At 40.9% G+C, this 10,653-nt stretch overlaps 1 protein-coding gene across 1 annotated transcript in view; it reads right to left on the minus strand.

Annotated features, from left to right (window-relative positions):
* Positions 1-9,588, minus strand: part of LOC118335477 (lamin-A-like) — a 30,346-nt gene extending 20,758 nt beyond the window's left edge. Inside the window, exons 1-2 of the mRNA XM_035671774.1 lie at positions 9,446-9,588; positions 7,335-7,723 (exon numbers count right to left, since the gene is read on the minus strand). Of these exons, the coding sequence (XP_035527667.1) occupies positions 7,335-7,678 (344 nt within the window). The 5' untranslated portion in view covers positions 7,679-7,723; positions 9,446-9,588. The remainder of the gene's footprint in view (positions 1-7,334; positions 7,724-9,445) is intronic.
* Between the last annotated feature and the right edge of the window lie 1,065 nt (positions 9,589-10,653).

Below are 10,653 nucleotides of genomic sequence, written 5' to 3' on the forward strand. Positions count from 1 at the left end.
TAATCAGCAGATTAACTGATAATGAGAATAATCATTATTTGCAGCCATAATCTGTTCGTATTAACATGAATTTTCGCTTTCTTATTCGTGACATTATGGAAAACAAACGTGCATTACTCCTTTAGTTTTCATACAATCATTCTCTAGCTTTCAGTATATGTGGTTGAACAGGAGCAGATTTACTGTTGCTGTGTAATGTCACAAAGCAATGCAAATTATTATTATCCCTCTTATAGGCAAAGCCCTTTTGAACAAGTTATTCAGTGAAGAGTGTCTTCAATGTTGTGACTCTTAGAAAGAGTGAGCCAATTTACATCGCTGCTGGATGACACCCAAAATCATGGCCTCTTCTCTGAGCACTTATCTGCCCTGGCGTGACTCAATGTGACAGACAATTGTCTGCTGTCACATAATACAAGCTGAGATCATCGTAGGGGAACACAGGGTTTCCCCCCTGAGGCAGCCAGAAGAATGTGATCAAACGGCATGACAAAAGATGTACAGCGGCGCGATGAAATCTGCCGCTGGTGGTGGATGGTAGTTTGTTTCCCCCGTTTCTGGCTTCAGGAAGCGGGACTCATGATGCGGAGCTTGAAAAGAAATTCACAAAATGCTAATGTTCTGGAGAACTAATTTGAGAGTTTGTTTAATTTTGTAATTTTTTTTTTTGCCAAATTCAAACCTGAGAGGGTGCCAATGACAATGAGACATTTGAGAAAGAAACAGCCATTTCTCAAAGTAGATATTCTGATTGATGTCATTACAGGAAAAACACAAGTGTAATTAACAACATTAATGAAGGCAGCTCCAGGCTCCTTATAGTGTGCGTGCTGGCTCATCTGCAGACTTACTGGGATACTTACATGGAGTGAAGCCATTTTTAATTAAATTAGTTCTACCGGTGCTTTTCCTGATATGACAAGTCAAAACATCTGCTGTGAAAAGGTGCAATGATTATTGAAGCCGAGGGATACGGTGAAACAGTCAATTATGAGTTAAGTGGTCAGACTTTAAGCTGAGTGAGTGTTAAAACATAAAAAAGCTGTCAAGTTGTGTACTTTCAACATTTAAACAATGATATACCACCATGGCAGTTACAGTTACAGACTTTGTTCCTCTGTTACATAAGTCTGTATAATCAATTTCACTTTGAAGATTTGTACAGTATAATAGGCCATAGTTTGGACTAGATTGGATTTTATTCTGAACCTATAACACTCATGATATTTTTTACTCACTTCTTGTACAGCTGAAAACAATAAGTTGATTAATCTTTCAACAGAAAATGTTTTATGAAAAATTTCACATATTCACAGGTTAAAAGTTCTAAAATGGGAAGATTTGCTGCTCTTTTTTGTATTTTATGATATTAAATTGACTCTTTGGGTTTTGGACAGTTGGTTGGACGAAACAGGCAATTTGAAGAGGTCACTTTGGGTTTTATGAAATTGTAATGAGTGCATTTTTTTTTACTACTGCCTAATTTTTTAGACATCAAGCAATTAATTGAGTTGGAACTACCAATGAATTAGGTATTTTTATTAATATAAGAATGATTGAGTTTATATGACTTTGGTTTACTGGAGTTTCCCGAATGTCTATTTACAACTGATTTCTTATTCAGTATAATGAAAGTCCCTTGACAGAGTGCGTCTGAGATGATCAAGTACATAGTCAGAGGTACTTTTCCAGTCACTAATAAAGGATGGTATAATGATGCACTCTCCATCAGACCACTGAAAGAAAGTTTCACTTTCACACTAAAAAAAACAGGAAAGAAAAAAGGCATTTGAAAAGCTTCACTGCCTGAGCAGAAGTTGAGTGCAGGCTTGCTCTTGTCCATTTTAGGAAGAGACTTTGAACACATTCATTCTATCTCAACAAACTTGACAAGTGCAGCTTGAATGAGTCCTCCTGTTAAACATTACACAGCCCAAAAATAGCACGGATGTATGTGACACCTAATCTTTAAATGTGTAATGCATTGAAAGATTCCCTCGAGTTAAACATAGAAACTTTACTCACTGAAACCATAAATAGATAGATAGATACTTTATTTATCCCAAGGGAAATTCAAGGCTGTGACTAATATTAAGCCACTTCTTATGACGTACAACTCCAAAAACACTCCGTCATGTGCTCCCCCTTTTACTTCCCCTTTGTACTCACAGAATACAGGTTGTCAAGACAATACAAAGATGTTATGTTTATCACATTGTATGCGTTGCTTAGTATGTGCAGTCTGTTTCCCCGGGACCATAAATATCATTGCCCACTGGGTAGTTCTGAAATGACAAAGATATGACATGTTGCACGAGGCAAATGAAGTCCCCAGATAGTAACAAGTAAAGGTCAGAATACAGCTTTACATCTAAATGGGCTATTATAAGGAAATTCTTCTTAGTTCATGGCTAAACAAAAACTAAATCAAAGAGAATTGTGGGTGATTATAGGCAACACAAACAAATAAGTGATATCACTCCCATACAGCAAAATGGGTCATACTTGAATACTGAAAGTATTCCAAAACAAGGAAACAGGAATGTGTTGTATGATAAGTGCACTTCCTGCTCTCTGATAGTTGTGCTGTGAAAGCCACAAGTTGGCATCAATGCTGCAGATCAGCCTATGAACAAAGTATAAAAACATGTACAATATAGCACTAGATCTTTGTATTATGTTGAGTTTCCATCTGTGCTGGACATGTTCTGCCACGTTTCGTCTACTGCAGCACTTTTATCTAATCCATTTTTTTAACAAAAACAAACAGACTGACTGCAAAAAAATCTCTGAGCTTCGTCTACCTGCTGTCACACCCTAAACCACACCGTGCCGACAGGCGGGGCGAACTCAGCCCAGGTAAATCCGTGCTTTTATCCAAACAAAGTAAGTTGGATCCGGAAAAGGGAATGGCTGTTTACTTTTCAACCTCTACAGTTGAGTCTCATCCTTATCAGACGAACATTTTAAGGAGTTCAAAGTTTAGTACAGTTTAAAAAAGGCACGTTGGTTTTTGATTTTAGACAGCAGGTATACAAACACGCATGCCACAGATAAAACTAAATTAATATAGTTAACTGGAGCTGCGACCAATGATTATTTTCAATTATCAATTCATTTCTCTATTATTATCTCCATTATGTGACAAAATAGCAAAAATCATCATTATTACCATCACTATTTCCTTAAACCCAGATTAACATATTCAAATGGCCTGTTTTGTCTAAAATATTTAGCTTAATACCCCAGAACACTACAAAAAACAGCAATTTACATTTTGAGAGTTTATTTTCATTTTCATTTCATTTCATTTTCGGGTAATAAAATCTATTTAATTATAATTAGATGATAATCAAAATAGTTGGCCCGATTAATTTTCTGTTTCGATCAATTTATACAACTAATTAGGCCTCTGCTAGTTCACATTGAGTGCTTTGTCTTTTAGCAAAAAAAAAAAAAAACATGGATAGAGCAAACTGTAACATATCTACAGAGCGGAGATAAACCTCTTCACTCATCTGTCTGGGTGGAGCATTAAGGAAGGAGTTAGAGAGCGAGTCCTGCCGGTGACACTGAGGAGCCAGTTCTCCCACACAGGCTCATGTTTCACAGCCAGCAGCACGGCTGGAGGTTAGACTGGGCACGAGACACCAGACAGCCGCACTATTTCAGTATTAAAGGAAAAGATGACTAAAGGAGACCTTCACAAACCTGCGAACACTGTTCTGTAGCTCCCGCTGTAGCTCACGGACTTGTATCTCATGTTTTCTGACCCGTTTCTGTTTCTTAACTTGTTTTCCTAGGCTCCAAGCTTTAGGTTTAGACTTTATTTTACAGCACTACATTCCACCTACACCTGGTTCTGTCTACAGTTTTGAATTATTTACAAGTCAAATAGTGCTGTTGGGAGAAGGGTTGGCATTCTGGCGCAACAGCTTGGGGTTCTGCCGCCGGGGGGGGGAGCATGTGTTTGTTGCAGTTATGCATACAAAGATGTATGTGTATGTGTGTGTGTGTGTGTGTGTTGGTGTGTGTGTGTGTGTGTGTGTGAGAAGAGACACAGTGTCATGCCTTTGGGCTAAACAGGTGTGTCCAGTCAACTGAAATGCAGTGACGGCTCCACCTGCTGCCGTGCATTCTGTCAAATTTGAGAGGACTAACCAAGGACATTAACAAGAAGTCAACATGTTGTGAGACGTAGTTGTCCAGTGTTTGTTGTGCCACCGTCTGCTGCTGTCGCCACCTGAAGCTCGGCACAGTGGCTGGTCAAAGCAGTTGACGGTGTGTATTAATAAACGTGACTTCCCGTTCCAGTGAGTCTACAGTCAGCCCATTCCAAAGGCCATGAAAAACCTCTGAGTCACCACCCCGTCACACAGCCGAGCCAAGATTTCCAGAGCCAGAGCGCCATGGCAACCAAACATCAAACACTCGGGCTAAAGTATAGCAGATAAAGCCGGCCCGGGCCGGATTGAGTGATTCTTTTCCACCACACACACGCATCAAAAGGATCTGCTTCCTTTGGAAAACAATATTGCAGAGGGAGCTACTTTTCTTGCCTGGTAGCTGGACAATTAAAAAGAAGCACAATGACATGGGGGACGTTTTGGAGGTGAATACAAAATGTAATAATACTGTTCTCTCAGCACTAACAGCCTACACACAGGCTTTTTGTTTTTTCCCCAGAGCTCACCACTAAGTCAACATCCACCTCCAGTAAGAGCAAATTTACAAACCATAGATTGATGGGCTGGGTGAACAGCGTTGCAACTGACACCACAGTGAAGGTCAGCACCCAAATGCACATCTGCAGGGTACAAATGAGTCGCATTAAAAGCACATTTCCTGCTGAATGTTTTCTTTAAATCAATCTTTCCAAATGCAACTCTGAGCCACGCCCACTGAGTTTTGCATTCATTCACTTGGATATGCTTCAAAGTTCGCATTCAATAGTAAAGTCAACTTAGTGAAGAGAACACAATAGTGTCAACTCGGGCAAAGCACTCCCTGCCATGTGTGTTCCTACTGTACACACACATTGCTGTCAACACCGACAAAATGCCTTCTTCTTAAAATTCAGCTTGTTAAAAAAGCTTGTGTTGAATGTTGCTATCTCTATATTTCTCTCCTCTAGTAGTTTAATTTTCTCAGACTTCTAAACCGAGGGGGCACTTTGCCAAGACGTTGACACATTCCTCGGGCAGCCACCACTGGCTGGGCCCTACAGCAGGAGACTGTTCTGCATAGCTGAAATCACATCCGAGGATATCACAGTCATCAAACTCTGTCAACCTGCAGGTGAAACTGCTTCATACATTCAGTAAACATCCTAAAAAAAGATAGTAGAAATAACTGAATTACACAGAATTATCTGCTGTTAACTTACAACGTACAATGCCTAAAGTAAATCATTTATTATCATTCATTTACCCTCTACCCTCACTCAGGTCTGATGACTTTTATATGACTTTCTCTTTGTCATATCTTGTAGTAGTCAATTGCACCAATAAAGTTAATATTTAACACATCTAACACATATGTGGTTATGTGAAACACATACAGTGTTTCTCTTGCTCATAATGAATAGATAAGAGTTTTACATTTTTGGTACAACTTTATGTTTTTCAACCCATGATCTGCTCACGACAGGCAGAGCGTGTTTAATCATTCGTGCTGCCAGGATTTTGAGTCGGGCGAGGAAAAATTATCATATATTTCAGCGATCTTGGCTTCCTCACACTGGCTACTTGTTGCTTTCAGAATTGATCTCAAGTTATTGATTATTTACAAAGCCCTGAGAGGCTTCACCCCAAGCTATTCATCAGATCTTTTATTGCCCTATGTCTCTTTTCGCTCCCTGAGATCCTTACATGTGTCATTCTTGGTTGTTCCAAGTTCCAGATTGATACACAAAAGTTATGGAGCTTTTGCAGTCAGGGCTCCTAGACTTTGAAATGATCTGCTTGAGGAGACCAGGGCTGTCTGTCTCGTCTTTTAAATCACTTTTTTTTTAATTGCTTATGGGTGATTTCATTTATGTCTTATAAACATTTTAGTTAGTTTTGCTCTCTGTGTTTTATAATGTGTTATTTTTTTATGGCTTTTAGTTCAAGTTATTCTCATTGTGTTTTAAATGTGTTCTGTTATTATTGTAGAGCACTGTATTTCATTATTTAGTTTGTTATGATTATGATGATTAAAATGATTATTATTATCTAACTCCATCAAAAGTGCAACAGACTACAGATGTGAATTCTAAGCCTTTGTCCATAGTGTCAATATCTCATACAGCTTTAAGCATCTGAGTTGTGTCAAACTAGTAGTAGTAGTAATGAAAGACTTTCTGTCATTAGGGCAATAATTCTACCTCAACAGAGCAGACTGTGTATGTTAAAGGTGGAGCCCGTGACTGAAGGTGTGTAATTTCCACCTCCCCTGGGGTTAAAGTGACAAAACTGTTGTTGCTAACTGACGAGTCATACAAACTTAACCACCAGGAATGTCATCTCCAGTGTTAATGTCGGGTATGGCTCCACACTACATTCCTCGTAGGAAATGAGGGTGTTGCACCACCTCAGTTGTGCTGAATAACAGCAGGTGTTAACTGGAGGCATCACAGCACAAAAGGTAAAATTACAGCATTCAGATCCACATGTTCAGTTGTTTTGACTGTGACGCCGCCTTAACCAGTGCTATGTAATGTTAACATTTTACGATGTCAGTTAAAAAGAACACAAACGCAAGAGCAAACCTGCACCGGCTGATGTACCACAGCAAGTACAGGGACCTAATGTACCGCGATGCCATAATATTGTCATCATAACTGATAAATGACTAAATATTCTTATCTCACCTTTGTGGCTTAACTCCAAAAGAATGATTTATCTGAATCATCATTTTGTACTATGCCACAGGCATGATTTGCCTATAATCTGAAAAGCCCCTAATTCCCATGCATCTGCATCAGACTAAGAAGCACAGGAGTATTCCCAAGTTACTGTGGGATCACTTGCCAAAAAACAGGGAATTCCCACCACAAAGGAACCAGACAACAGCAAATAAATGTTATGTCATCAATACTGCAGCACAACTTGAAAGATGTATTAATGGCTCCTGGTTGTTTTAATGAAAGCCTGTTTTATTCTCTTGCATTGTGAGTGAAAAATAACAAAACAGTAACTGAATGTTGTATGTACTGTATGTGTATAATATATTATCATATACTATAACTATGATAACATGTACTGTATGTGTAGCCACACCCACTCTGTGACATCACTACTATAACAAAACCACTCCCTTTCAAGCTCCACCCTCCAACATGCTCCTCCTACCTGGTTTTAAGCTCCTTGTGCTCCTCCTTGATCTTGCTCAGCTCCAGCTGCAGGCGTGCTCGCTCCTTGGCCACCTGGTCCAGGGTCTTGCGGGCGTCGGCCAGCTCTGCCTCATAGGCCGACTTCATGCCCGACACATCGCGGGTGACTGAGGACTCAGACTCAGTGATGCGCAGCCGCAGGCCGGCGTTCTCCATCTCCAGCGAGCGCACTTTGTCGATGTAGACAGCCAGTCGATCATTGAGGTTGCACAGGTCCTCCTTCTCCTGCAGCCTGGTGATGCGGGCCGGGGAGACGCCAGCGGTGCCACCGCGGCTGGTACGTCTCTGGATCGGGGTTTCCATGGTAATAATGGCTCAGCAAGAGGTGCAGAGGGGGTGAGTCACTGGCTGTGGGGGAGGAGGGCAAGGGAAGAAGAGTTAATGAAAACCACAGTATCTGTGCTCCCTTCCCTAGAAACACAGTGCACCAAATCACAGGCTGAATCACACATTAAACTTTAATGCAGTTTATACTGAAGAAATGTTCCAGTCTTGCATAACCAGGATACTTGTTTGGGCAGCCTGCCTTCAGTGCTGGGTCTGCTCACAGTTCTGCATCATAATGTATCCCAGGATCCTTTTTCCACAGTCAGTAAGCACATCTATAAAAGTTAATTAATAACCATCATCTACTGTATTTGCATTGTATGAATGTGTGAAAGTAATTTGCAAAGGCAGAGCTTGTTCACAGGAATGTGATTTCTGTTTTTCTTGGTTCTTTTTTTTTTTTTTTTTTTAGGACTTCAGATTTTTAGGATACAAACCCCCTATTATTTTATAAAAAGGAAGCACAGTTTTCCTGCCCTTTTCCTGCTTGTAGTGCTCCTGATAACATCCCTTATTCATGCTGATATTTTCACTGCAGATCGTAACACACTGTGATAACACACACCTTGTTGTAGGAGTAGTTAAGCTACTTTATGCAGTTCGCTCCTGAGCAAACAAATTTCCCACAAACACCAACCCGACCTTCGGCTCGCACACACAAGGCAATTAAACACTGTTATAATTATTCTTAAAATATGCAGCCGCAGCCAGGGACACCAAAATAAATAAAAACACATCCCTCCTTCTCTGCTCTCCAGAGTTTTTGGTAAAATGGAGGCAAACCACAAGAAATGCTTGTAATTGCTTCCACTAGTTTACCGAGATCAGCATCGGCCACTTGCACCAACATAATACCAAAGTGTTGAGTCATAGTATAAACAAATGCTGCAGGATGCCCTGATAAGGACATACATCCACTTTGCGCCTGTTTGGATGTGTGCTAACAGTGAATTGAATTAAAGGTCACCGCATTACAGGCTTCTGTCACTAAAGATACAATCCAACATTGTAAATTTTCTAATATTATATTTTAGGGTAGATTTGAAAATCTTAAATTGGCAATGCTTAAAAAAAAATCTAATTATGGTCAAAGTTATAGAGACCTTCAGCAATATTAATAAATGTATCAGTATGTTTTTATCAACTACGGCCAAACAGGTGTGACTTAAGAACTATTATATTCCTCAGCAGCTGCTCCACTCACAACCCAACCACCCTTTCCCAGTGAATGGCGGGAAAGCATACTCCAAATTTGGTTCAGCAGTGGGCGGATGCACCAAACTTTGCCATCCATCCTCTCACCGCCCATTACCAAAAGTGCACCCAAGGACATGCACGCCCATGTGGGTGGGATGGAGCACACACGCATGTACATGATACGTGCACACGCCCACAGGAGCAGACCCATTTACTCACACAAGTACTCTCTGGACTAACTTTGAATAAATGAAGCATCCATTTAAGCTCCCAAAATGTGCCGAGCATTAACAGGTGCTGTCTGATGTTCCACTCTTCAACAGCAGCAGGCAGTAAAATGAGCTACAACTTTTTAAAAGTTACGAAAAGTTATTCCACACCACTCCCTGAATAAATGAAATTGAAAATAACTTTGAACTGCTGAACTAGTTAAAGCACCATACTATGACCACATTATTTACACAACAATGGCTGTTTATGGCAGTGTAACCAACATAAAATGTCTCACAGGGACACAAGAATCTGAGGAAACTCTGTGAAGCTTACCTCAGTTGTTTGAGAACCTCTCGACTGCGTAGAGAAGAGGATCCGTTGAATAATGCAGTCTTGCTCTCTGCTAGTGGGTGTGTGTGCCTTTGGCTCGTGCCCTGAACTGCTTTCCTAGCTGTCGCTCACTGCACATGTACCTACTGAAGAGGAAGAGAAGGGGCGGGAGCAAAAGAGAAGGGAGGGTGGGGCGGTGAGGAGGAGTCAGGGTGGACAGACTGTGTGTGTGTGTGTGTGAGTGTGGACACAGTGCAGCTGCTGAGCGTTATCTCTCCCTGCACTGGCCCTATCTTTTCCTTTCTCCTTTCATTTCACTCAGAGCTCTCGCAGACAGACTGACCTCAGCAACTGGTGCAAGTGGTCTGTCAATAAAACGCGGTGACACTGATGATACTGAACAGCTCCCAGGTGGGTGAAAGTGTGTGAATGTGCGGATCTCACCCTCCTCCACCCTGCTGCTAAAAAGAATAAATTCTTAGCCCACTTTTCTGGTTGAAAACGGCTGTGAGAGTAAATAAATGGAAGAGAAATTTCAGTTTCAATTTTACAAAGCAGAAAAGGAAAATCCTCTCTCCTTCAGGCGGGAACAGAGGTGACCTCAGCACACACAAACACACAAAATCGAAAGTACCAAACAAGTCCAAAGTACATAGAAATCATTAATCACCTCATAGCGGGTTACTGGTGTTATCCATAGCAGAAATATAACTTGTCAGTAAGCTCGTCCATTGACAGCCGGGAGGTAAAAGTCCACAAATTTTGTGCATTATATTCCCAGTGAAAGACAGAATAATTCCCACAAGACATCTTGACGGACTAAAGGTCTGACACTCAGAACCAAGTTGATTCTGGTTTTATATTTATTTCCTCGGGGTGGAGTTAATGGAATCACAGGTCCAATCAAGTTCTGATGCAAAGGAAAAAGACGTTTTCAGCGTGCGTGTGTGTGTGTGTGTATATGTATCTCTTCACCATGGAAATGAAAGCTACTCCATTCATGTGTATGTGTCTGTGTATGTGCATGTGGTTAAACAAGGGGCAAGACAGCATCTCTGTTTTTGGGCATGGGGCAGGCCCAGTGGCTAAGGGTGTATTCTGGCTTTAGTATGGCCTTCCAGTGGAAAGGAGCCGTCAGTCTCTGAGTCACACGTCCCCATACAAACACCGTGCTTCAGCCTCTACCTCCTCTCTACCTCTCTCTACCTCTC

Source organism: Morone saxatilis, unplaced genomic scaffold, assembly GCF_004916995.1.
Source record: "Morone saxatilis isolate NCDOM2014 unplaced genomic scaffold, NCSU_SB_2.0 Contig24, whole genome shotgun sequence".
NCBI lineage: Eukaryota > Metazoa > Chordata > Actinopteri > Moronidae > Morone > Morone saxatilis.